The sequence below is a fragment of the Rutilus rutilus genome (assembly GCF_951802725.1).
Source record: "Rutilus rutilus genome assembly, chromosome: 12".
In the NCBI taxonomy this organism is placed as follows: domain Eukaryota; kingdom Metazoa; phylum Chordata; class Actinopteri; order Cypriniformes; family Leuciscidae; genus Rutilus; species Rutilus rutilus.
The window spans coordinates 41,497,056-41,524,839 of NC_140217.1; the positions used below are offsets into that span (position 1 = coordinate 41,497,056).

The following is a 27,784-nucleotide window of genomic DNA, read 5'->3' on the forward strand; positions in this document are numbered from 1 at the left end:
CGCTGTATTCCTCTGAGCTGTACGTGTGTTTAGATTTGTTATATACATTATAAATGCATTTATTTATTTAAACTTTTTTGATTTAATTTAGTTGTGTTTGGTTGTTTTAGTCTGATTTATGTCTTTATTTTGCAGCTGTGCTCAGATTTGGATGAGTGGTTTATTTGAGATGTTGTTGTGTTTGTGTTTCTCTTCAGAGGACACCTGTGTGACAGGAAGGGTGTTGGTGTCACTTCCTGAACGCCGGCGCTGAAGCGTGTGCAGGACTCTACACACTCGCTGTTCTGCAGGACCGGTCACTGGTGTCGAGGTCCAGAACTGGTGAACTGTGTGTTGGTAAGGCATTATTCTGGACATCAGTGTTCCTGCTCTTCCTCTCGACCGGCTATTAATCTCTCTCTTTATTAGTGAACCCATCTGACCCTATTAGTGCAGCAACACACACACTTTATATAGACCAGTGGAGCGTCAGGACAAAAACATGCGTCTGATGATGTTAACAGACAAACTGTTCGGCACAGAACAAACGTGAGTGTGTGTGTGTGTGTGTGTGGACGGACGAGAGCAGCTGGTGTTCAGTGGTTAAAGTTAGCAGCGGCATCTGATCCGCACAGATGTCTGAACTGAACCAGTTCAGTGTGTGTGTGTGTGTGTGTGTGTGTGTGTGTGTGTGTGTGTGTGTGTGTTGATCTGCTGGTGTGTGTGTGTGCAGGTAATGCCATGGTCTCTGTGGCTCCTGAGCTCCCGCTGCTTCAGTCTCGTTCTCTCTGGTGTGTGTGTGTGTGTGTGTGTGTGTTGATCTGCTGGTGTGTGTTGACCTGCTGATGTGTGTGTGTGTGTGTGTGTGTGTGTGTTGATCTGCTGGTGTGTGTTGACCTGCTGGTGTGTGTGTGTGTGTGTGTGCAGGTACTGCCATGGTCTCTGTGGCTCCTGAGCTCCCGCTGCTTCAGTGTCGCTGGAATCGGGGAAGCCCCAACACATAATCGGAGATCTCCCAGATCCGCTCAGCATGACGGCCACCACCCGCGGGTCTCCTGTCGGGGGCAACGAGAGCCAGAGCCACGCGCCCGACGGCCAGACCCAGACCCAGCTGCCCCAGAACCAGGTGTGTGTGTGTGAGAGACAGCACAGCTCAGCAAACACACAGTCTGTAAACACAGGCTCCTATAGGTGTAGTGTGCATCACATGACCTTTTAAATGCCTCCATTTTCACGGTCCACGTTACTTTTTCAAGTTCATCCGCTTGTGTTCCTCCATCTTCATAAAGATCAGTTTCCCCGGACAGAAACAGGACGGAAAGCTTTCCAAATGGATCCAGATTAATGTGGCTTGAGGCTGTTTCTGAGAAGCTGTTAAAGATTAACCCATTAGTCGATGATCTAATCCTCAGGGCAGTTTTGAAGATCTGAAACCGGTTCACACAGAGACGGATAACTACACCAGTACTGCAGTACCACACGACACACACTACCGCTGTTTACCAGTACTGCAGTACCACACGACACACACTACCGCTGTTTATTCTCTGATTCGTCGTCTGTCACTTTAAATGCTGCAGCTCTTTAAAGCAGGATTGATTCTGATTGGCTGTCAGTGTTTTTATTTTTCATCATAGAGAAGATCTTTTGTGATTCCAGTGAAATCTTTCCTGTCTCGTTATCATCATATCCGTGATGTGAACTCTATTAGATATTCCACAGTATTATTGATCTCCTGCACTGACACCATCATATGAGAACTGAGCTGAGCTGGACGATGACATCACAGTTTACTCCAGAGCTATTTATATAAATGAACAAAATGAATAACTGTTTTACAACAGAAATGAAGCATCACTGAACTTAAGCTGGACTGTGACGATATGTTCTGCATTATTTCCTGTTATCTCTGAAGCGGTCACTGTAAAGCCGACTCTCTCAGGTGTAGACGCTGAGCTGTGTGAAGATGCCTCATGTTAACCAGACGCATGAATACACTGCATATACAACAGCTTGTGTGTGACGTCGTGTTGTCGCTCTCTCGTGTGTGTGTTCAGATGCCCTCGCCGAACTCCTCCGATGAGACGTCACCCGTCAGTCCACCAGAGGAAGTGGTTCAGGCTGATGCTCCGCCCACACAGGAAGAGGAGGAGCCTGCCTTCCCACACACAGACCTGGCCAAGCTGGACGACATGATCAACCGGTGAGCCTGACGCCTCTCAGAGTGTGTGTGTGTGTGTGTACTTGTACAACTATCTTTGTGAGGACCAGTTTGAGTGTTAGCCCAGTGGAGTGAGGACAGAGAGAGTAAAGTGAGGACATGTTGGCCGGTCCTCAGTCTCTGAGAGCCTCTAAAGGCCTGTTTGAGGGTCAAGACTTGGTTTTAGGGATGAGGTTAAGGGTCGGTTTAGGGTCAGGGGTCGGGTTAGGCACTTAGTTGTGATGGGTAAGGTTAGGGTAAGCGGCTAGAGATTGCATTGTGTCAATGAATGTCCTCATAAAGATAGATGTACAAGAGTGTGTGTGTGTGTGTTAGTCGTGAGGTAACGTGTGTTCCTGTGGGCCAGGCCGCGCTGGGTGGTTCCGGTTCTGCCCAAAGGAGAGCTGGAGGTTCTGCTGGAAGCGGCGATAGAGCTCAGCAAAAAAGGTCAGACGTCTGAGAAACATCAGTCATCATTCATCATTCATATGATCGTGGATATTCAGTCTAACTGCATTAATCATTCCATAACCGCAGTCATTTTGCACTTTAAATGAATCAGTTTTTACCAGCCAAATAAGGGAAATTAAATGGCAGTTATATTGTATTATAATGAATTAATTCATTATTAAATATGATTAGTTTTCACAGCATTACAGTAAATCATACGCACCTATTTTTATTATAAATTTTTGTTTACTTTATATACTATTCCAAGTAAAAGGCTTCCACTGTAAGCAGCATTAATGACATCACACAAGTGTGTGTGTGTGTGTGTGTGTGTGTGTGTGTGTGTGTGTGTGTGTGTGTGTGTGTGTGTGTGTGTGTGTGTAGGGCTGGACGTGAAGTGTGAGGCCTGTCAGAGGTTCTTCCGCGACGGCCTGACCATCTCATTCACAAAGATCCTGACGGATGAGGCCGTGAGCGGCTGGAAGTTTGAAATCCACGTGAGTCTGTGATCGATCTCTGATCTAAGCTCCTGACCCTGACCCTAACCCTAACCCTAACCCTGACCCTGACCCTTAATCTGAGCGGTGCAGGACTTGGCTACTTCTCCTAGGTTTGCCCCTGAACACTGGATTCTACAATGTTCAGTGGTTGAAAAAAAACCTCCTTAATTCCGCGTTTGTGGACAGAAATGGGCACCATAGGGATGAGTGGGAAGAACTAATTCAGAGCATTTTGTTTTTTATTTGTCGAATAAAAATCAATAAATCCACCACAATGCAGATCATACCATACTGGTTTATTCCTCTTCCTGTTTGGGACCATTTACTTTTTGAGTTATTGAAATGTGATGTTTTTTTTTTTGATAAATGATAAATGATCTACTACTTTGTCTTTTCTTTATAGCATAGTCAGATTTGTCTAAGCATATATTTTTGCATGTTTGTATAGTCTCACCCAACAAAGATGTTTTTTTTTATTACAATTTAACTTGTGATAAAATCAACAATTTGAGGTTAAATTCGTTATAACAATGGCTAATAGAGTTCAGCCTGTGCGCAGCCATCGAGTTCTGCAGCCATCCAGTGGCTATTGATATTATTGCTTTTTTGTTATTTTTATACCAACACACATGACTTTTTTTTTTTAGGTTTTGTCTCTGAAATTACTGGAATGATTTTTTATTTTTTTACTGAAGTTAAAGAAATATTAAATATAACATCAAAAATAAGCATAATTTACATAGAAAATATGGAACTTTTAGAGGTCAAGTCTTGTACTTGACTTGTATATTTGTATAGCGCTTTTCACAATACAGATCGTATCAAAGCAGCTTCACAGTATTAAATTAAAATAATACAACAAGTATTATTAACTTTTAATAATTAAGGAACTTTTAGAGGTAAATAAATTCAAAAATTTAAATTATAGTTTTTATTTTATCACAGATAGTGATATATCATTTATTTCACCTGAGACCTTTGTGCCCTAACTCGTCCACGAATGCGTAATTAAGTCTTCATGAGTCTGATGTGTCGTTCCAGAGGTGCATCATCAACAACACGCACCGGCTGATGGAGCTCTGCGTGGTCAAGCTGGCTCAGGACTGGTTCCCTCTGCTCGAGCTGCTCTCCATGGCCACCAACCCGCACTGCAAGTTCCACATCTACAACGGCACACGCCCGTCTGAGAGCGTCCCTGCAGGAGCGCAGCTCGCCGACGATGAGCTGTTCGCCCGGCCGCCCGACCCGCGCTCTCCCAAGGTGCACTGCTTCATCTCTCGCTCTCACCTGAGTGTGAACCTGTCTCTCTCTGATCAGCCAGTCGGTGAAGCAGGGCATTTACATTTATGCATTATCCAAAGCGACTTACAATACAGGGTACACATTTACATTCTTATCAGTTCTTGCTTTCCCTGGGAATCGACCCCATGACCTTGGCGTTGCAAGCGCCAGCGCTCTACAGTTAGAGCTGCAAGAAAGATATAATGGGTATAAATGCAATATTCCCCATGCTCAGGCATTTGTGTTCGGACAGGAAGATGCACAAGAATTGTTTTGAATGAGTTTAAATTAGGGTTAAAATATCGCAAATGTATATATCGATATGCATATCACAGCGCCTTGCAATAACTGGAGTCATGAACAAAAGACTAAAGACAGAGAAACTCACTCTCACTTTAATAAGAATCAGGATATATTTCATTCATACAGTGAAAACTAAGCAGAGTTTAATTTTACATTTGATTATTCAGTTTGTGTTGTTCAATAACCCTAATGTAGGATAACCTGACCCCTGACCCCCTGAGGTTAGAATAACTCTTCTGGTATACAGTAAAACACTGATGTTCACTGGCAGAAGGTTAGGGATGTTTTCTCGTCACAAAATGAATGTGAAATGCGTATGTTGGTTATATCATTTTAAATATGTTTTAAAGATAATTTAAGTTTATTTTACACACTTTGAGCTCGGGCTGGGCGATATGGGCAAAAAAAAAAATCACGATAATTTTTTTTTATATCAGTCTATATCGATAATTATCACGATAAAAGTCAAATCTTTATTTCTTTCAAGTTTAAAGGCAGATTTTTGCTCCTAAGTGAAAGTTGTAGAAACCAGAGCGTTAATTGTGGTTTTAAACTGCTCTTTATTGTCAGAACATATCAGGACAAACTCTTGCCAAACAGGTGAACATTCACACATCTGAGGTACAACATTCAAACATTTGTAATTTTTCCTTAAAATAAATGTCTTTATTGGACAATTAATTTCTTAGTTTCTGCATGTTCTCATTTTTATTTGGTAAAATGTAATATTCTGACTGTTTGAGTTTTATTAAACTTAACCATTGGTCATCCAGTATCATGCATTAGATCATGATAACCTCACTATCAGGGCAAAATGTAACTTTATGGTTTCTATGGTATTTGTTTGAAAAACAGTATCCTAAATACATTATTAAATACTGTAATTATATTCCATCAGTCCTTTAATACATCGTCTACATTAATAATATAATACAGTTCAATATGTATATCCCACATTTCATGGTGCAGTTAGTATGACTAGGCTACCGTTACAGTAAATCCATGGTAAATGTTGGGAATTTGTAGCCGGAAAAGCCTTCTGGCAGTATCGTAGCGCTCAGTGTTCCTCCTGTTAGTCAGCGCTGGTTCATCTGCCTTTAAACTGGTTTAAATCACTGAGACATCATCAGCCATCAATCATTCAAGCGCTTCTCACTGGATCTCGTGACGAGAGTGCTCAGGGTAAACGCCTCTGCTGTAGTGAGCTCGCGCTGCGCTGCCGTCTGGACTATGACCCGAGCGGATAGATGGTCTGTGTGGCGCGCGGTTCATATGAGTTTCGTTCCGCTTTTGGTGCATAAACATTATCGAACATTTATCGAACTCTTGATATCGTTTTATCGAGAAAAATTATATCGCGATAATTATCGTTATCATTTTATCGCCCAGCCCTACTTTAAGCATTATCGTATCGAATATCGCATTATTTAATGATTTACCGCATATCGCATTTTTCTTCAATATCGTGCAGCCCTAGTTTGCCCTAGTCGTTCTCCTGTAATGCTGTATATCGAGTGAAACGCTTCAGGAACAAGAACAGATGTGGGCGGGGCTTGATTGTGTCTGTGGGGAATTGATTGGATGCAGAAACTTACACTTTATTACTGATATTTTGTGACTGTTTTGTTCTCTTGAACACATGGGATGGAAACGCTGCTTTATTCGCAAATGTTTTCTGCAATATTCCAAAGTTAAATCTGCATCTTTGGATGGAAAGGCAGCTAGTGTCTATTGAAGGAAAACGTGTAATGATAATTGTCCAGATGCAGTGTGTGTGTGTGTGTGGGGTCGTGACCTGGTCATGTGTGTCTGGCTCAGGGCTGGCTGGTGGACCTCGTCAATAAATTCGGCACATTGAACGGGTTCCAGATTCTTCACGATCGCTTCATGAGCGTCCAGGCTCTCAACGTGCAGATAATCGCAGCTCTCATCAAGTAAGTTCATCCACATCCATCTCTGACATCACAGACCTGACGGCTCTCTCGTTCCTGCTTCTGAGCCTCTCTGTTCCTCGGTTTGTCTTCCAGACCTTTCGGCCAATGTTACGAGTTCTTGACTTTGCACACGGTGAAGAAGTTCTTCTCACCCATAATCGAGATGGTTCCTCAGTTTCTGGAGAACCTCACAGACGAGGAGCTGAAGAAGGAGGCCAAGAACGAGGCCAAGAACGACGCTCTGTCCATGATCATCAAGTCCTTGAAGAACCTGGCGTCTAGAGTTCCTGGTCAAGAGGAGACCGTCAAGAACTTGGAAATCTTCCGGTTAAAGATGATCCTTAGGTAAGCCGTCCCATCACACTGGAGAGAGAGAGAGAGAGAGAGAGATAGACGGATAGACAGATGGATAGATGGATAGATTGATTGATTGATTGAGAGATAGAGAGAGAGATTTTTATTTTATTTTTTTATATATAAATGTATTCATGCATTTGTTTACTGATTGATTTATTGATTATTTGTGTATGTTAATGTCCATTTATGTAATGGCCAATGCTTTGGCAATACTGTACAAGTCATGCCAATAAAGCTCATTTGAATTTGAGTTTGAGAGAGAGAGAGAGAGAGAGAGAGAGAGAGAGATTGATTGATTGAGAGATAGACAGATAGAGAGAGAGAGAGAGATTGATTGATTGATTGATTGATTGATTGAGAGATTGATTGATTGATTGATTGATTGATTGATTGATTGATTGATTGATTGATTGATTGATTGATTGATTGATTGATTGATTGATTGATTGATTGATAGAGAGAGAGAGATAGATATTAATAATGATATTGCACATGGTAATTGGCGGCATATAAATAGTTATTCCACATTATAAATAAATACTATTATGTGGTTTATATTTATACTATTCATTTTTAAATTATTTATATTAATATAAATATATTCTTTATATTATTACTATACATAACGGTTAGTGTTATACTGTGTGTTCTGTGACCGTTCACGCTCTGCCAGTGAAGATCATGGAGTGTTTCCTCTCGTCTGCTTACAGGCTGTTGCAGATCTCCTCGTTTAATGGGAAAATGAACGCGCTGAATGAAGTGAACAAGGTGATCTCGAGCGTGTCGTACTACACACACCGGCACGGGAACCCTGAGGAAGAGGAGTGGCTGACAGCCGAGCGCATGGCCGTAAGATTCCCTGTCAATCAGTCAGTCGTCGGGTGCGTCTCAATCTGGTCCCTCAATCTGATCCCGGTGTTCATGATCGCCTGCGGGACTGAAGCCTGTCTGCCGTTAGCCTTTAGCTCTCAGTGTCCCGGGAGCGGGAGGGTTAGCTATTAGAGCACATATTGAAGTAATCATCGTTTAAGTAAAATGACGCGTCTTTTTCGGCAACACTTGATACATTAATACGAACACCTTCTCTTCTCTATCTATGTAAAAAAAAATATATATATTATTACATATTCTGCGTTAGACTACACTGGGAAGGGTCATAGCACTTACATATTGTCCTGTTGTTAGTTTCACTGCTTCTATTGTTCTCATTTGTAAGTCGCTTTGGATAAAAGTGTCTGCTAAGTGATTAAATGTAATTGTAAAATAGGAATCATTTGAAAGTGTAAACACTCAAAATTCATCGTGAAAACCGTTGTGAAGTTGGACATTGGAACGGTACTTTAAATCAGCTCAATTTCTGTGATGTCAACTTCAAAATTGGAGCACAAATCGGTTCGACGTATGGCTTTGATTTTCTATCCATTTAAGAGTCCAAATTATTTAGTAAAATATGTATTTTGTATGAAATAAATGTAGTGAACTAAACATTTCTGTAGGGCTGGGTGATATATCGCATGACATTGTTAGGCGCATCTCGTCAGTAAAGCCGGTTCCTTGATTAGTAGTAAATCGCCATCACCTGCTTTCAGATGGAGCGGCCTTTACTACACAGAGCCGTAGTTAACTGGCAAGCTGAGCCATATCGCATTAATTATAGCAGGCGATACGTCCGTGGTAATTAATGTGATATGGCTCAGCTTGTCAGTTAACTACAGCTCTGTGTTGTAAATGCCGCTCCATTTATATGCGATATATCGCCCAGCCCTATATTTTTGCTTTACGGTAAACCTAAACTTCTATAACTTTTGTCTTCTGTAAAAAGAGACCAGTCTTAGTCTGTGTTCACAGCATTGATGAAACCAGTTTAGATCTGTGATCAGACCAGCGGTGATGCTTAACATTGATGAATACTCGGTTACATATAACTTTCAGCGGTGAATTAATTATTAATGGTAGTAAGATTATGTTCACTGCCTGTCTATCACTGTATGTTTATGCTGAAATATAATTAAAATATGGTTTGTTTGTTTGTTTAAAGCATCTTTCACGTGTCGTGAAGTGTATTGCACGATTTACGTTTCATGCTTCAGTATTTTTGTCAAGGGAACATAGTGAGCATCGATGCTCCCTGGTTTTCACAGTGCATTATGGGACTTTTTAGGTAGTGAACGTTCCAGTGCACTGGAAGGATTTTGCGATTGAGACGCACCCACTGTTCCTGGTGTATAGTAGAGTAGTGTGTGTGTGTGTTACACTTCGTGTGATGCTACAGGAAGTGCTCATGATGTGTGTTGTGTGTGTCAGGAGTGGATTCAGCAGAACCACATCCTGTCCATCGTGCTGAGAGACAGTCTTCACCAGCCGCAGTATGTGGAGAAGCTGGAGAAGATCCTGCGCTTCGTCATTAAGGAGAAAGCTCTGACCCTGCAGGACCTGGACAGCATCTGGGCGGCTCAGGTACGAGCCTAACGTTAACCTTAACGCTAATGCTAATGCTAACATGCATCCATCAGTAGTGTGACAGAACACCTGACTATAACTCACTACAGTTAAAGTCCCCCTGTAGTCAATCAGTTTATCCCTTAAAACTCGTCTTTAATCACCAAAATGACATATTTAAACTTATTCACTTGAAAAAAAAATTCTTCATGCCTTATCTTGACTGTAACTCGACACCCTCGCCTCATTTAGTATGCGTGGTTCTATGAATATGCAAATGAGCCCCGCCTCCACTCACTCACTCAGCTCAGAGATCCACTGGTTGACGATCACACGTTGATCTGATTGGTTACAAGGTAGTTTGTGACGTCAGAAACACCAGCGATTTCAAAGCGTGTGTTTGAGACTGTCTTTGGTTCACTGCAGTTTTAAGGAGGAAATACTCAGCAATGGTGTCGACTTATGAACTTACACATGCTTTGTCTTGAAGCAGATTAACACCACATACACACATAAACTACATTAAAGCTGGATTTAACAGGTTAAACTGTTGCTGATGCTGCTGGGAAAACTTTCCCTGGTGGCCTTTGTCCCTGACGCAACTCTCTCCTGCTGCCAGACCAGAGGGAACTGGATAATATTCTGAATGTTCTGATCCAGTCTGACCTCTGACCTGTAATGCTGCCTGAATCATAATCACACAGCGTTGGCTCGTTGGCCAGAGGAGAACTGAGACGGAGTTTCTCACGAGGGTTTTCCTCCATTCTGTCACTGATGGAGTTTTAGTTCCTCTGTCGCCTTTGGCTTTTGTCTTGCTTAGTTGAGGACATTTAATATTCAACAATATTATTGATCTCCTGCACTGACACCATTATATGAGAACTGAGCTGAGCTGGACGATGACATCACTGTTTTGTCCAGAACCGTGATGTTAACTTTTTTACAACAAAAATTAACCATCACTGAACTTAAGCTGGAGTGTGTGTGTGTGTGTGTGTGTGTGTGTGTGGAGGAGTGTGTGTGTGGAGGAGTGTGTGTGGTGATTGATCTCCTCTGTCCTGTTTCCTCAGGCTGGTAAACATGAAGCGATTGTCAAGAACATGCACGATCTGTTGGCCAAGCTGGCATGGGACTTTTCCCCGGAGCAACTCGACCACCTGTTCGACTGCTTCAAGGTAACGGCGCTCGCCACGCAGTGTGTAGAGATCCAGAGCCAGTGTTGTGTAGAGATCCAGAGCCAGTGTTGTGTAGAGATCCAGAGCCAGTTTGTAGAGATCCAGAACCAGTGTTGTGTAGAGATCCAGAGCCAGTGTGTAGAGATCCAGAGCCAGTGTTGTGTAGAGATCCAGAGCCAGTGTGTAGAGATCCAGAGCCAGTGTGTAGAGATCCAGAGCCAGTGTTGTGTAGAGATCCAGAGCCAGTGTGTAGAGATCCAGAGCCAGTGTGTAGAGATCCAGAGCCAGTGTTGTGTAGAGATCCAGAGCCAGTGTTGTGTAGAGATCCAGAGCCAGTGTTGTGTAGAGATCCAGAGCCAGTGTTGTGTAGAGATCCAGAGCCAGTGTGTAGAGATCCAGAGCCAGTGTTGTGTAGAGATCCAGAGCCAGTGTGTAGAGATCCAGAGCCAGTGTGTAGAGATCCAGAGCCAGTGTTGGGGAGAGTTACTGTGAAAAGTAATGCATTACAATATTGCGTTACTTATTTAGAAAAGTAATGCGTTGCGTTACTACCTGGGCTGGGCTTGTTTTGTTTTTAATTAAAAAAAGTTATATTTTTGGGCAAATGTAAAGACTCTTTCACACCAAAAGTGAAATAATTAATGCAGATTTACGAGTGTACAGTAGATGTACAGTAGAAGTACAGTAGAGGTAGAGTACAGTAGATGTACAGTAGAGGTGGAGTACAGTAGAGGTTGAGTACGAGTACAGTAGAGGTGGAGTACAGTAGATGTACAGTAAATGTGCAGTAGAGGACAGTAGAGGTGGAGTACAGTAGATGTACAGTAAATGTGCAGTAGAGCAGTGGTTCCCAAACCTGTCCTGGAGGACCACCAACACTGCACGTTTTCTTTTTCTCCCTAGTCAAACACACCTGATTCAACTCATCAGCTCATTAATGATAATGAGCTGATGAGTTGAATCAGGTGTGTTTGACTAGGGAGAAAAAGAAAACGTGCAGTGTTGGTGGTCCTCCAGGACAGGTTTGGGAACCACTGCAGTAGAGGACAGTAGAGGTAGAGGACAGTAGAGTACAGTAGAGGTGGAGTACAGTAGATGTACAGTAAATGTGCAGTAGAGGTGGAGTACAGTAGATGCACAGTAGAGGTAGAATACAGTAGATGTACAGTAGAGGTGGAGTACAGTAGAGGTTGAGTACGAGTACAGTGGAGGTGGAGTACAGTGGAGGTGGAGTACAGTAGAGGTGGAGTACAGTAGAGGTGGAGTACAGTAGAGGTGGAGTACAGTGGAGGCGGAGTACAGTAGAGGTGGAGTACAGTAGATGTACAGTAAATGTACAGTAGAGGTGGAGTACAGTAAATGTACAGTAGAGGTGGAGTACAGTAGAGTACATTAGAGGTGGAGTACAGTAGATGTACAGTAAATGTACAGTAGAGGTGGAGTACAGTAAATGTACAGTAGAGGTGGAGTACAGTAGAGTACATTAGAGGTGGAGTACAGTAGATGTACAGTAAATGTACAGTAGAGGTGGAGTACAGTAAATGTACAGTAGAGGTGGAGTACAGTAGATGTACAGTAGAGTACATTAGAGGTGGAGTACAGTAGAGGTGGAGGACAGTAGATGCACAGTAGAGGTGGAGTACAGTAGATGCACAGTAGAGGTAGAATACAGTAGATGTACAGTAGAGGTGGAGTACAGTAGAGGTTGAGTACGAGTACAGTAGAGGTGGAGTACAGGTGGAGTACAGTAGAGGTGGAGTACAGTAGATGCACAGTAGGGGACAGTAGAGGTGGAGTACAGTAGAGTACAGTAGAGGTGGAGTACAGTAGAGGTGGAGTACAGTAGAGGTGGAGTACAGTAGAGGTGGAGTACAGTAGATGCACAGTAGGGGACAGTAGAGGTGGAGTACAGTAGAGTACAGTAGGGGACAGTAGAGGTGGAGTACAGTAGAGGTGGAGGACAGTAGAGGTGGAGTACAGTAGATGCACAGTAGAGGTAGAATACAGTAGATGTACAGTAGAGGTGGAGTACAGTAGAGGTTGAGTACGAGTACAGTAGAGGTGGAGTACAGGTGGAGTACAGTAGAGGTGGAGTACAGTAGATGCACAGTAGAGTACAGTAGAGGTGGAGTACAGTAGAGGTGGAGTACAGTAGAGGTGGAGTACAGTAGAGGTGGAGTACAGTAGAGGTGGAGTACGGTAGAGGTGGAGTACAGTAGAGGTGGAGTACAGTAGATGCACAGTAGGGGACAGTAGAGGTGGAGTACAGTAGAGTACAGTAGAGGTGGAGTACAGTAGAGTACAGTAGGGGACAGTAGAGGTAGCATACAGTAGATGCACAGTAGAGGTGGAGTACAGTAGAGTACAGTAGAGGTGGAGTACAGTAGAGTACAGTAGAGGTGGAGTACAGTAGATGCACAGTAGGGGACAGTAGAGGTAGCGTACAGTAGATGCACAGTAGAGGTGGAGTACAGTAGATGTACAGTAGAGGTGGAGTACAGTAGAGGACAGTAGAGGACAGTAGAGGTAGAGGACAGTAGTGTACATTACATATTTTGTTGTAAATTTTAAAAGTTATGCGTTACTTCTAGGGCTGTAATCTCCCAGTCGATTATCGGTCGATACGTTCTGGCTCGACCAAAATTCTGATTGGTCGATTTTTTTTGCCGCGTTCATTTCATCAGGTGAAAAGCACTAATTGCTAATGGGGGTGTTTTCAGAGCACCCCTGTTTCACAGGTAACAGTCTGTCTTCAGAACACCCCCCTTGTTTTCACTTCTTTTGGATTAGCCCAACACACTGGAGAAGAGCGACAGATTGAAGAAAGTAGGCTACTAGAAGGTTTGCTGAATATTATTTATTTAATTTTGAGAGCGTTTCATTCATAGTCAGTCAGTCCTCTTCTACCATGTCAACAAAGACATCGGCAGTGTGGCAGCATTTTTTTTAAATTTAATAGTCTATTCGTGTCTCAGCCGCGAAGCTGAGCTCCTATGTTCAGCCTCGCTCTGTGCGAGCTGCACAGAGCGGCTGAAATGACAGTGTCTTGTCAGTTATTATAATACATATGATAAAAACAATTGTCTAAATTATGTTGCATATTCCTCAAAAGTTCTTGTGATGATATCACTAGTTGACAACAGTACTATTTTCAGAAATCATAGGCTCTGATATTGCGCAGGTGCACGTGATGCAACGCTGTCAGAGCCGGCAGACTCATTTCAGTGCTAAATAATTATGTCAAAAACTATTTAATATACTGCAAACAGCCTACTAGTTTTTTATGTTTAATTATAATTCATTTAGGCAGACAACAAGGCTACCAAGTCCTGCGCACAGTGCACAGCTCATTCATTTAACGTTTTTTTTCCTAACGTAATTTTTAGTCGAAAATTTCAGGACTTCAGTCGACCAAGATTTTCTTTGGTTGATTACAGCCCTAGTTACTTCACTGGTCAGTTGTAATGAGTTCCCCCCGACACTGGGTAACCGGCTGCCTCTCGTCTCTGTGCTCGTGTCCCGCAGGCGAGCTGGACAAACGCGAGTAAGAAGCAGCGTGAGAAGCTCCTGGAGTTGATCCGCCGGCTGGCGGAGGATGATAAGGATGGAGTGATGGCTCATAAAGTGCTCAACCTGCTGTGGAACCTGGCTCACAGTGACGACGTGCCAGTGGACATCATGGACCAGGCCCTGAGTGCACACATCAAGATCCTGGACTACAGCTGCTCTCAGGTCAGAGTTCGGCGCAACATCAATCCCAGCATGCACCGCTCTCTCTCACCGTTAGGTTTTTTTTCTGCTGAGTAAAATCTCAGAATAAAACTGGGAGCTGTGAAGAATATGATACACCGGTGTTTTGCCAGATGAGAAGTTTATGTATCATATTCTTAATCTTTTAATTCCTTTTTAATAACTCTTTTAATTTTCCTTGCTTTAATTTTGTGATCATTTTAATTCCTTTCTGTGTTAAGCACTTTGAATTGTCGTAGTGTATGAAATGCGCTGTATAAATGAACTTGCCTTGCTGTGGTACAGGACCGTGACACGCAGAAGATGCAGTGGATCGACCGCTTCATCGAGGAGCTTCGCACGAACGATAAGTGGGTGATTCCAGCGCTGAAGCAGATCAGGGAAATCTGCAGCTTGTTTGGAGAAGCTCCTCAGAACCTCAGGTGAGTTATTGAGCAGGTGTCCGAATCACACACACTCCGTGTGTCCCAGCTGTGTGTGTGCAGGGTTCGTACACAGTACTTGAAGTGCTTGAATTTTACTTTTTGAAATTTAAGTCCTGGAAAACAGACATATTTATGAAAATGTACTTGAAAAGTGCTTGAATTAGTGAAAAACAATATATATATATATGCGAAATTAGTGTTTAATTTGATCGATAAAACAATCTTTTCACACAAAATGAACGCTGCAACCCGTCTGATATTGATATAGAGGCATTTCGCATGGCTAAGAGTGTAATATTGCTCATAAATATCCAAGTATATGATATACAGCTTTTATTCTTCAAGTCAATCATATATTCATGGAAAAAAATCTGTTTGAATAAGGAAAGCGATATCTTTGTCATAGTATCCTTTCAGTGGTTAAAGTTACAGCAGTCATTGCATGTGCTGCACTTTATTTTTACCATTTTGTTTTATTGTTTTGTTTTTGTTTATCTATTTACATTTTTTAGAATTTGAAAGATAATAAAGGTATTGTTTGATAAGTGAGATCTCTGATTGTCCTTGAAAACCAAAAAAGCAGTGCTTGAAAAGTCCTTGAAAGTCCTGGAATTTCATTTTACAGTATGTACGAACCCTGTGTGTGTGTGTGTGTGTGTGTGTGTGTGTGTGTGTGTGTGTGTGTGTTTGTCGTTTGTCTCTGGAGCAGTCAGACGCAGAGGAGTCCACATGTCTTCTATCGTCACGATCTGATCAACCAGCTTCAGCACAATCACGCGCTCGTCACGCTGGTGGCCGAGAACCTGTCGGCGTACATGGAGAACATGAGGCAGTTCTCCAAAGGTCAGTGTCATCTATCCGCATCACGGCTCAGATTCTGAATTTGACATGCTACGTTTATCTCTGTAAAGCTGCTTTGAAACAATCTGTGTTGTAAAAGCGCTGTATAAATAAAGCTAACTTGACTTGATGTAAACATACGTATTGTAATGTTTTATCTCAGAGTATCCAGGATTCGATCCTCAGACGGTTCGAGTGGGCAGCCGGTACAGCCACGTACAAGAGGTGCAAGAGAGACTCAATTTCCTGCGGTCAGTGATGCTCGTCTCATACTAGAGTTGCCAAAAGTACCGACTTCGGTACCAAGTTGGTACTGAAATTTAAAAAATGTGACGCTTTGAGTGTTGTTGAGTGGAATCGTAAACACCTCTGATTGGCCGTTGTGCTCACGTGGTACTTTTGGCAACACAATCTCATACACACACACACACTCACAGGAAGATGGTGGACTGCAGAATCGCCCTGAGGAGTGTGTTTGCTAACCTCACACAACGAACGGTTCTCATGTGTGTCCAGGTTTCTGCTGAAGGACGGGCAGCTGTGGCTCTGTGCTCCTCAGGCCAAGCAGATCTGGAAGTGTCTGGCGGAGAACGCCGTGTTCCTGTGCGATCGCGAGGCCTGCTTTAAGTGGTACTCCAAACTCATGGGTGACGAGCCGGATCTGGACCCCGACATCAACAAGGACTTCTTCGAGAACAACGTTCTGCAACTGGACCCCACGCTGCTGACGGAGAACGGCATGAAGTGCTTCGAGCGCTTCTTCAAAGCCGTGAACTGCAGAGAGGGGAAGCTGGTGGCCAAACGCAGGGCCTACATGATGGACGACCTCGAGCTGATCGGGCTCGACTACCTGTGGAGGGTAACGACCTGACCAATCACTGCAACACACTAGCATTAAACCCATCAGTGTGACATCACTGCACTACACTAGCATTAAACCCATCGAGACTCATGCGTCTGTCACTGCACTACATTTACATTACATAGGGCTGGGAATATATTAAGCCATGATATGATATTATTGTGATTTTTAAAGGGATAGTTCACCCAAAAATGAAAATTAGCCCATGATTTACTCACCCTGAAGTCATCCTAGGTGTATATGACATTCTTCTTTCAGACGAACACAATCAGAGTTATATTAAAAAATATCCTGGCTCTTCCAAGCTTTATAATGGGAGTGAATGGGTGTATGTCTTTGGAAGTCCATCAAAGTGCATCTATCCCTGATTAAAGTGTGTGAAACGGCTCTCCGGGGGTTAATAAAGGCCTTCTGAAGCGAAGCGATGCGTTCGTGTTAGAAAAATATCCATATTTAAAACTTTATCAACTAAAATAACATGTGTGACGTAGATGTAGATGTAGGAGTAGCGTAAGCTTCGAGCCTCAAGTGTTACTCTTGTGGTGTAAATCGATGCTTACGCCGTCTGCTGGAAGATAGTTATTTTAGTCGATAAAGTTGTAACAGAAACCCTTAATGCACTCCGGCTGCTCATCCACACAACAGCAGAGCCTGGGGCTCGAGAACACAAACCTTGAAATAGGTTCCAAGGGGCAAGCGGTGAATTTTTTAAAACGTTAGCATCTCCGCGTAAACTTCTAAACCGTGTGAAATCTTCAAAATCTGTGAAAACGCTGACGTTCACCTTTGACATTCATTGATTTCATCAGTGTTATGAGATTCTCTGCTGTTTTCTTTCCACAGGTTGTGATTCAAGGCAGTGATGACATCGCCACTCGGGCCATAGACCTGCTGAAAGAAATATACACCAACCTCGGACCAAAACTACAAGTGAATCAGGTGACCCTTCCTTCCTCGCCGGCCGTCACCCATCAGCTCACCTGAGCTCTACATGACCCGCTGCGGTGTGTGTTCACAGGTGGAGATCCATGAGGACTTCATCCAGTCGTGCTTCGACCGGCTCAAGGCGTCGTACGACACGCTGTGTGTTCTGGACGGAGACAAGGACAGCATCAACTGTGCCAGACAGGAGGCCATACGCATGGTGCGGGTCCTCACGGTGCTCAAAGAGTACATCAACGAGTGTGACAGCGACTACCATGAGGAGAGGACCATCCTGCCCATGTCCAGGTGCTGACACACACACACACACACACACACACACACACACACACACACACACACGTGTATATGAGCCCTTCCTGTAGTTCATTCCTAAGGGGGTCAAATTGACGGAAAAATGTATTTGCACGGGAACATGCACGGATTCAACGTGCATTAAGAAAATAAAGTGAATGATCAGTTCATGAAAGGCTCTGTCGAATGAACACGTGTAGCCGAACGAGGATGAAGAGGTTTGTCCTGTGTTCCAGGGCCTTCCGGGGGAAACACATCAGCCTGGTGGTGCGGTTTCCCAATCAGGGGCGTCAGGTGGACGACCTGGACATCTGGTCTCACACCAACGACACCATCGGCTCAGTGCGCCGCTGCGTTCTCTCCCGCATCAAAGCCAACAGCACACACACCAAAGTGGAGCTGTTCATTGGAGGAGAGATCGTGGACCCTGCTGACGACCGCCGGCTGATTGGACAGCTGAACCTCAAAGAGAAAACTGTGAGCTTTACACACTTCTGTTAAATATAGGGATAGTTCACCCAAAAATGAAAATTAGCCCATGATTTACTCTCCCTCAAGTCATCCTAGGTGTATATGACATTCTTCTTTCAGACGAACACAATCAGAGTTATATTAAAAAATGTCCTGGTTCTTCCAAGCTTTATAATGGGAGTGAATGGCCGTTTGTGTTTCTAAGTCCATAAAAGTGCATCTGTCCATCATAAAAGTGCATCTGTCCATCATAAAAGTGCAACTATCCATCATAAAAGTGCGTCTATCCATCATAAAAGTGCATCTGTCCATCATAAAAGTGCATCTATCCATCATAAAAGTGCATCTGTCCATCATAAAAGTGCGTCTATCCATCATAAAAGTGCATCTGTCCATCATAAAAGTGCGTCTATCCATCATAAAAGTGCGTCTATCCATCATAAAAGTGCATCTGTCCATCATAAAAGTGCATCTGTCCATCATAAAAGTGCATCTATCCATCATAAAAGTGCGTCTATCCATCATAAAAGTGCATCTGTCCATCATAAAAGTGCATCTATCCATCATAAAAGTGCATCTGTCCATCATAAAAGTGCATCTATCCATCATAAAAGTGCATCTGTCCATCATAAAAGTGCATCTGTCCATCATAAAAGTGCGTCTATCCATCATAAAAGTGCATCTGTCCATCATAAAAGTGCATCTGTCCATCATAAAAGTGCGTCTATCCATCATAAAAGTGCATCTGTCCATCATAAAAGTGCATCTGTCCATCATAAAAGTGCATCTGTCCATCATAAAAGTGCATCTGTCCATCATAAAAGTGCGTCTATCCATCATAAAAGTGCATCTGTCCATCATAAAAGTGCATCTGTCCATCATAAAAGTGCATCTGTCCATCATAAAAGTGCATCTGTCCATGATAAACAGTGTTTCCCTACTTCAAAACAGAAACAGCCATTCACTGCCATTATAAAGCTTGGAAGAGCCAGGACATTTTTTAATATAACTCTGATTGTGTTCGTCTGAAAGAAGAGAGTCATATACACCTAGGATGACTTGAGGGAGAGTAAATCATGGGCTAATCTTCAGTTTTGGGTGAACTATCCCTTTAACACATGTTTCTGCTTTGATGTTTGAGGGGAAGCTTCTGTGTGTTCTGCTGTAACACTCGCCTGACTCTCTCTGTAGCTCATCACGGCGAAGCTCACGCAGGTCAGCGCCAACATGCCCTCGAGCCCCGACAGCTCGTCCGACTCGTCCACCGGCTCGCCCGGGACCCACGCCAACCACTTCAGTGACGGGCCGAACCCCGAGGTGGAGAGCTGCTTACCAGGAGTGGTGAGACCCGTGTTTGTGCATCATGTGACCACCTCAGGCCTGAATATCTGCGCCGTATACATCTGTTTTTGTCCGACATTAGAGATTAGTTCATCTTTATAATAATGGATATTTTATTATATGTGCACATTTCCTGTTTTTACATTTAGGCATAAAACCTATAAATCTATGCTTTTAATAAATGTAATACATCTATTTGAGAATGTCTGTAAAGTTTCAAAGTGCAGATGAATTAAGTTTGTTTCCTAAAACAAAGTGATTCTGAGCTGAAACGAGTCGTCAGTAATTCAGTCTCTGCGTAGGTTTGTAACTCATTAGCATAATGCCAGCCTGTGGTGTTGATTGGCTGAGCAGCGTCTCTTAGCCCCGCCCTCAAACACTGTAGTGTCTCTGAGACTGGAAGAGTTTGGTTCGTGTTGTTCATGTGGAGAAGACGCTGTTTTCTGAGATTGATACGGTAAAACCCACGCCATCGTTACTGTTCGTATCACTGTGATCAAGAGCTGAGATTCAGATATGATAATGAGCGTTTGCGTTCTGACCAATCACAGCAGAGCAGCTCTCAGAGAGGCGGGGTTTTCTGCATTTCTCATCCGAAGCGCAGAATAATCGGTCCTCAGTCCTGTTGATACGTGTGTTTCTCCTCTCCTCAGATCATGTCTCTGCATCTGCGCTACATCTCCTTCCTGTGGCAGATCGCGGATCTGGGCTGCACCTTAAACATGCCGTTACTGCGCGACGGAGCTCGAGTGCTCATGAAGCTCATGCCTCCAGGTACCAGCCGAGCCCGAGCCGTGCCGTGTGACGCTCGCAGCGCTGCTGAAACCTGTGTCTTGTGTTCACAGATACCACTACAGTGGAGAACCTCCGGGCGACGTGTTTGGATCACGCTAAGCTGGGAGAGAACAGTCTGAGTCCCACTCTGGACTCGCGCTTCTTCGGCCCTTCCGCTTCACAAGTGCTCTACCTCACTGAGGTATCTTCATAGTTTGTCACGCTTAGGGATGCACCGATATGAACATTTTGGCCGATACCGATAATTCATTCACAAACAAGTCATTGGATAACATTGGGCTGCATATAAAGAAACAAAATGCATGTGCCATGGATAAATAAGATTAATAAGCAACTCCAGTAAGGTGTGTGCAGCTGCATGTGTTGTTGGCGGATTAGAGGTAATATAAATATAGCAGTTGCATGCTTTTTAGGTCATTTATTGACTATAAGTGTTAATCTTTAGTTTGCGCATTTATGCGTTACGTTAAGTGTTTCCTGCTACCAAACTACTACGATGGAACCTCAACGTTTCACAGACACACCGTGAAACATTTTTGCATTGAAACATTGAATGAAACTGAAGGCTGGTTACATGAGCCGAAGCGCTTCAATAAAATCAATGCAAAAGTTAAAATCAGATCATTTTAGAAAACAGTATAGGATGTACCGAATATTCTTCAGTTTTATGCAAAACAGAAATACGACAAATAGAATATCAGATCTCTGTCATGTGGCCAAAAATAATTGGAAAAAAAAACTTTTTTGCATAGTTGTGTTTGTACAATCTTACAAGGTAACACAATGTAACCTTGCTCTCACCTGAAATGAGTCCCACATTAAGTCCTTGAGTTTGAAGTTAACTCTCTCTCTCTCTCTCTCTCTCTCTCTCTCTCTCTCTCTCTCTCTCTCTCTCTCTCTCTCTCTCTCTCTCTCTCTCTCTCTCTCTCTCTCTCTCTCTCTCTCTCTCTCTCTCTCTCGCTCTCTCTCGCTCTCTCTCTCTCTCTCGTAGGTGGTGTATGCGCTGCTGATGCCCGCCAGTGGCACGCTGGGAGACGACGCCTGTGACTTCCAGTACAACTTCCTGAAGAGTGGTGGTCTTCCTCTCGTACTGGGAATGCTCACGAGGAACAACTTCCTTCCCAGTGCGGACATGGAGACGAGGCGTGGCTCTTACCTGAACGCCCTCAAGATCAGCAAACTCATGCTCACCGCCATCGGGTTCGGGCACGTGAAGGCAGTGGCAGAGGCGTGCCAGCCTGTGGTGGAGGGCACCAACCCCGCCTCTCCGGTGCGACTTACCCCCACACAACTTACCCCGCTGACTTACCCCGACCCAACTTACCCCGCTGACTTACCCCGACACAACTTACCCCGCTGACTTACCCCGACCCAACTTACCCCGCTGACTTACCCCGACACAACCTCACCCACTCACTTAGCCCCCACACGACTTACCCCGACACAACCTCACCCACTGACTTAGCCCCCACACGACTTACCCCGACACAATTTACCCCCACACAACTTCACAACAGTGTTAGTTTTGACAGCAAATATAGTCATAGTCTTTTGACTAAAATGCCATTTAGGTTTAGTCATATTTTAGTCGTCTGAATTGTTTTAGTTTGAATCTACAGTAGATTTAGTCGACTAAAATATAATGGGTTTAGTTCTACTGTAATGCATTCATTTAGAATTTCTCTAAAATGTCCAAACCCATATACTCTCGGAGAAAACATCTATTAACCTGTTAATATGAATGATTTTAAACTTTGAACAGGCAATACAGACACAGATTTAACTACTTTATAACAACTTGCATACATCGTTCTTTATTCTTTCAAGCAGATTTATTTGTATAAATTAAATATAATGAATCAGGATCCTACGTCAATTGATTTTCGTCATAGTTTTTGTCATTCAAAACTGGTTTTTATTCAGTTGTCGTCTCGTTTTCTTCTGTGAAAAAATGTCGTTGATGAAAATAATGACTAAAATTATTCGTCAACGAAATTAACCCTGCCTCACCGGCTGACGTATTTCCTCTAATGCTGATGTGACTTCCTGTTTGTCTTCCAGATAAACCAGGCGACTCACGATCAGGCTCTGGTTCTGCAGAACGCGCTCCAGAACATTCCCAATCCCGGCTCCGAGTGCATGCTGCGCAACGTGGCCATCCGATTGGCCCAGCAGATCTCTGACGAGGTCCTGATCTTCACCGCTGTAAATGAGGATGCGATGTTGTAAACGCGTGTCACACTGATCTTTGTTGTTTTCCCACATCGTACAGAACTTCTTCCAGGCCTCGAAGTACATCCCGGATATCTGTGTGATCCGCGCCGTGCAGAAGATCGTCTGGGCTTCGGGATGTGGGATGGTGCATCTGGTCTTCAGCTCGAACGAAGATATTAGCCAGATCTACGAAAAGGCACGATTCACGGCTCAATACCAATGTCCTCATTCACAGGTGCACTGTGTGATGTTTAGCGGCATCTAGTGGTGAGGTTGTGAATCGCACCCAACAGAAGTTATGGTGGCTGACAGGAAGTGATGTCATCGTCTGAGACAGCAGAGAGTAGCCAGTTAAACAATGAGGTTTCTTTACAAAGATAAATGAAGAAATTATGTTTACTTAATTATTCAGTAAAACTATGTTATTGCGAATATTATTGTCACCTGTTCATCATTGTGTCAGTGTTTTATTCACTGACTTTAGCTGAAGCTTCTCTGCACGAATAACAACATAGTGACGAAACGCGTTTGTCCGTTCAGGGCCACCGTAGAAACGTGGATGTAAGCCGACCCGCGGTGTGTGTAGAGAGAAATGCTCATTCTAAGCTAATAAACACACACGGTTCGTTAAGTAAGGTCTTTATACACCACTGAAAACATAGTTATGTGTCTGATATTGCATTTCTGTCAACAGATCCTCCTAAATATCTCACAGCGCACTTTTAAACGTACATGTGTTGTTCTTTAGACGAATGCGGGGAACGAGCCTGACGCTGAAGACGAGCAGGTTTGCTGTGAGGCGCTGGAGGTCATGACCTTGTGTTTCGCTCTGCTCCCGACGGCCCTCGACACGCTCAGCAAAGAGAAGGCGTGGCAGACCTTCATCATCGACCTGCTGCTTCACTGCCAGAGCAGGTGTGTGTTCTCAGACGCAGAGCAGGTGTGTGTTCTCAGACGCAGAGCAGGTGTGTGTTCACAGACGCAGAGCAGGTGTGTGTTCTCAGACGCAGAGCAGGTGTGTGTTCTCAGACGCAGAGCAGGTGTGTGTTCTCAGACGCAGAGCAGGTGTGTGTTCTCAGACGCAGAGCAGGTGTGTGTTCTCAGACGCAGAGCAGGTGTGTGTTCTCAGACGCAGAGCAGGTGTGTGTTCTCAGACGCAGAGCAGGTGTGTGTTCTCAGACGCAGAGCAGGTGTGTGTTCTCAGACGCAGAGCAGGTGTGTGTTCTCAGACACACTCAACACAGCTGGTGTTCGGAGGATTTTAGCATCCCCTGTGTGTGTAGGGCTGATTGATTCTCGCATGTCGGTTAAAAATGACAGAATTTTTTTATTTCAGTGAAATTAATATACTACACTAGTACTATATTTTAGTTCGATAATGTTTTGTATTTAATATTTTGTATTTTTAGGGGATTTTATGGTACTAAATGATGTTTACGCTGTATTTACAATCCATTTATTCACTTTTTGAGCATAGACCGGAAAATTACATTTCCAACTTAAACTGCTGTAAATCTTGAACGCTTTAGAGCGACAGACTGAAGTTTGATCTCTTTTCAAAGACGACACTTGGCAGATTATTGCTGGAGTGGAAACGGTTTTAAAAAGTGTACTTAAAAAAAGTTACAGAATTTTACGTTTATTGTTATGACAAATTTGCAAAAGTACTATTTATATAAAGTATATATTTTCAAAAACATGTTTTACTCTAAAACTGTGAGAAAATCAAAGCCATAAATCTAAACAAGTTGTGTTCCAAATATGAGCCTGATGTGAGAGTGTGTTCGGCTGCAGTACCAAACGCTTCCACTAGAGGAAATTCCTCTCCCATTCCTTTCCAATGCGCTCATGTTTGACCGTGAGGAGCACAAGTGTGACTATTGTTTTCAAGACCATTTAACCTGTTTGAATTATTATTATTTTTATTTATTTATTTTTTCACACAGCAAGTGCCAAAACCTTTACCAAGTTTCGTACCATTCCAATGAAGACAAATGTAAAAATTTTCAGTCTAAGAGCACCAGAGGGTTAAGGCTGATTAGCGTGACATTTAACATGAGAGCAGAAACTGCGTCGTGTGAAGACTGAGTTGCTAAAGCAGCTTTGTGTTTTCCTCAGAGCGGTGCGTCAGATGGCACAGGAGCAGTTCTTCCTCATGGCCACCAGGTGTTGTATGGGCCACCGACCGCTGCTGTTCTTCATCACCCTCCTCTTCACTGTCCTGGGAGTGAGTACAGCCGTCACGCAGAAGGGTTGACCCATGATGCAACATGTTTAGATGCTGTTAATAATTGCTTGCTGCTGTTTCAGAGTACGGCTAAAGAAAGAGCGAAGCACGCTGGCGATTACTTCACGCTCTTACGCCACTTGCTCAACTACGCGTACAACAGCAACATAAACCTGCCCAACGCCGAGGTGCTGCTCAACAACGAGATCGACTGGCTCAAGAGAATACGAGTGAGTGCACATTCACAGCTCCTCGAGCCGGAGCACGAGAGCGATGGTTTAACTCTTGGGTCTTCATGTGCGTTCAGGACGAGGTGAAGAAGACGAGCGAGACGGGTGTGGAAGAGACCATTCTCGAGGGGCATCTGGGCATCACTAAAGAACTGCTGGCCTTTCAGACGCCCGAGAAGAAGTTCTACATCGGCTGTGAGAAAGATGGTGCTAATCTAATAAAGGTGAATGTCCTATTCATTTAATATTCATCAGTATTATTGATCTCCTGCGTTGACACCATTACATGAACTGAACTGAGCTGGACGATGACATCACGGTTTTATATATATATATATATATATATATGAACTAAACTGCTTTGAAACAGTCGGTGTTGTAAAGCGTTGTGTAAATAAAGCTGATTGACTATAACTTGATTATTTTATACAGATTTGTTGTAAAAAGGAAGATGACTTAATTTGTCCCTGGCTTCATCTCTGGTGTGTGTCCCTCACAGGAGCTGATTGATGACTTCATCTTCCCGGCGTCTAACGTGTACCTGCAGTACGTGAAGAGCGGCGAGTTCCCGGCGGAGCAAGCTATCCCAGTGTGCACCAGTCCGGCCTCCATCAGCGCCGGCTTCGAGCTGCTCGTGGCGCTCGCTGTCGGCTGCGTGCGAAACCTCAAGCAGATCGTCGACACGCTCACGGACATGTACTATCTAGGCACGTGGGGTTATTACCTTCTCAGTGAATCAGCTGTCAGGAAGGTCTCTCCCGACCCTCGTCTATTTTGGACCTGCTGTACAGAATTGAGCATGTTAGCTTTCAGTGTATCATTAGCTATTTCCATCCACCTAAATTCTAAATTCCAAATTCTAAAAATGTGCATAAAAAAAACATATGCGCTCAATTGAGACTGATGTCATTGTATAAACTACGATTAAAAAACATTTACCTAATAGATCCGTCGATGTGTAACGAAAACCTCATGTGACTTTGGCTCAGCGTCAGCTGTGATTGGATAACTGGAGTATCCAGCGGACCAATGGCGTCGCAGCGTCTCTAATGTTGGTTTGGTGTTTCTGAAACGCCGGAGTGGAAGTGTGTGATCAGAATGATGTGGTTTAACTCCCTCCAGAAGCGTCTCACACACACACGAGTGTGTTCCCGAACACCAGCATCCGAACGCCAGAGAACATGACAGCGTTTACTGTGTTCGTCTGACGCTCGAGACACACTCGTTTATGATGGAGGGAGAAACAGCCGACTGCAGAAACTCAGTTTATTAATGCTTTATTCCAGCTTTACGCATTAGTTAAACTTGCAGCTTTGGATGGAAGCACAGCTAATGAGCCTCATTCACGTAAAGCCTGAACTGAAGCATGTCTTCTGTAGCGATGCGTTCTGCTGCTGTCTCCGGAACGAGGCTCATGTGTGTAACGCGTGTGTGTTGTCTCAGGTTGCGAGGCTCTGACGGAGTGGGAGTATCTTCCTCCGGTGGGGCCGAGGCCGAACAAAGGCTTTGTGGGTCTGAAGAACGCAGGAGCCACATGCTACATGAACTCGGTGATCCAGCAGCTCTATATGATCCCGCACATCCGGAACGGGCTCCTGGCCATCGAGGGCACCGGCAGCGACATCGACGACGACACGTCCGGGGACGAGAAGCAGGACAACGAGGTACAAACTGCACACGTGTCACTCGACCGCACCCAAAACCCTTAGGCCTCGTTCACACTGTCAGTCCGAATCCGATCAGAGATAGTTAGTGTGAATGGTTAAAAATCACATCTTTACAAATCCGTTTCAAGCTACATTCATATGTGACTCTGGACCACACAACCAGTCACAGGAAATTGAAATTTAGACATAGTCTAAAAGTTGAATAAATAAGCTTTCCATTGATGTATGGGTTGTTTATATGTAATATAATATATATAAAATAATAATAAGACAACATCTCTATTGCTAACCCCTCCATATTTATATATTTTGACGCAACATCATCGCCATAGAAACCAGTGCAGATATTCCGGAAAGCGATGGAACAGATTTGAACCGTTGCGATACACAGTGTGGACATCAATAACTTTAGATCAGATTCCGATCGGATTCAGAAGTGACCGGATTAGGAGTGACAGTGTGAGCGAGCTCCAGTGCAGAGATGAAGCCGGTCTGGATGCTGTGCTGCAGAGTAATGTGGACCCCAGGGATGATGTGTTCAGTTATCATCAGCAGTGTGATGACAAGCCCTCTCTCAATAAGGCGGAGGACCGTAAGGAGTACAACATCGGAGTGCTCCGGCATCTGCAGGTGATCTTCGGGCACCTGGCGGCGTCCCGGCTGCAGTACTACGTCCCCCGAGGCTTCTGGAAGCAGTTCAGGTACGCACGCCTCACGAGTCTGAAGCACATCGTGTTCTACACTTTATAATAATATTAGCTGCATTATCACAGGCCCTGATAATCCACATGAAACCTGGAGAGTTTGGCGTACTGACGTGTGCAGGGTTCGTACAAGCAGCTTAAAGTGCTGGAAATCAGACATATTTATGAAAAGGTGCTTGAATTATTGAAAGACAAGATATGTCAAATTAGTGTTTTATTTTATCGATAAAACAATCTTTTCACACAAAATGAATGCTGTAGTCCGTTTGATATAGATATAGAGCCATTTTGGTTAATATTGCTCATATAAATATCCACGTAAAGGATACAGCTTTATTATAAAGGTCCATCATATATTCATGAAAAAGAAATCAGTTTGAATAAGCGAAATCTTTGTCTCCTTT

At 43.6% G+C, this 27,784-nt stretch overlaps 1 protein-coding gene across 12 annotated transcripts in view; it reads left to right on the forward strand.

The window, feature by feature from the left end:
• The window catches only part of LOC311301486 (ubiquitin carboxyl-terminal hydrolase 9X-like), a 50,512-nt gene that overhangs the window by 1,439 nt on the left and 21,289 nt on the right, over positions 1–27,784 (forward strand). For 8 of the 12 annotated variants that reach the window (XM_084426635.1, XM_084426640.1, XM_084426646.1 and 5 more), the window contains exons 2-33: positions 198–336; positions 907–1,105; positions 2,037–2,182; positions 2,547–2,626; positions 3,014–3,126; positions 4,171–4,389; positions 6,532–6,647; positions 6,741–6,992; positions 7,715–7,853; positions 9,309–9,461; positions 10,514–10,618; positions 14,144–14,350; positions 14,654–14,790; positions 15,500–15,636; positions 15,797–15,884; positions 16,150–16,492; positions 17,339–17,434; positions 17,514–17,725; positions 17,968–18,208; positions 19,394–19,543; positions 20,197–20,317; positions 20,389–20,519; positions 21,330–21,608; positions 22,400–22,525; positions 22,611–22,748; positions 23,301–23,467; positions 24,671–24,779; positions 24,863–25,009; positions 25,087–25,233; positions 25,509–25,716; positions 26,453–26,673; positions 27,187–27,377. In XM_084426635.1, coding sequence (XP_084282761.1) covers positions 1,010–1,105; positions 2,037–2,182; positions 2,547–2,626; positions 3,014–3,126; positions 4,171–4,389; positions 6,532–6,647; positions 6,741–6,992; positions 7,715–7,853; positions 9,309–9,461; positions 10,514–10,618; positions 14,144–14,350; positions 14,654–14,790; positions 15,500–15,636; positions 15,797–15,884; positions 16,150–16,492; positions 17,339–17,434; positions 17,514–17,725; positions 17,968–18,208; positions 19,394–19,543; positions 20,197–20,317; positions 20,389–20,519; positions 21,330–21,608; positions 22,400–22,525; positions 22,611–22,748; positions 23,301–23,467; positions 24,671–24,779; positions 24,863–25,009; positions 25,087–25,233; positions 25,509–25,716; positions 26,453–26,673; positions 27,187–27,377 — 5,015 coding nt within the window. In that variant the 5' untranslated portion in view covers positions 198–336; positions 907–1,009. The remainder of the gene's footprint in view (positions 1–197; positions 337–906; positions 1,106–2,036; positions 2,183–2,546; positions 2,627–3,013; positions 3,127–4,170; positions 4,390–6,531; positions 6,648–6,740; positions 6,993–7,714; positions 7,854–9,308; positions 9,462–10,513; positions 10,619–14,143; positions 14,351–14,653; positions 14,791–15,499; positions 15,637–15,796; positions 15,885–16,149; positions 16,493–17,338; positions 17,435–17,513; positions 17,726–17,967; positions 18,209–19,393; positions 19,544–20,196; positions 20,318–20,388; positions 20,520–21,329; positions 21,609–22,399; positions 22,526–22,610; positions 22,749–23,300; positions 23,468–24,670; positions 24,780–24,862; positions 25,010–25,086; positions 25,234–25,508; positions 25,717–26,452; positions 26,674–27,186; positions 27,378–27,784) is intronic. The other 4 variants (XM_084426637.1, XM_084426638.1, XM_084426645.1 and 1 more) reach the window with 2 other exon arrangements.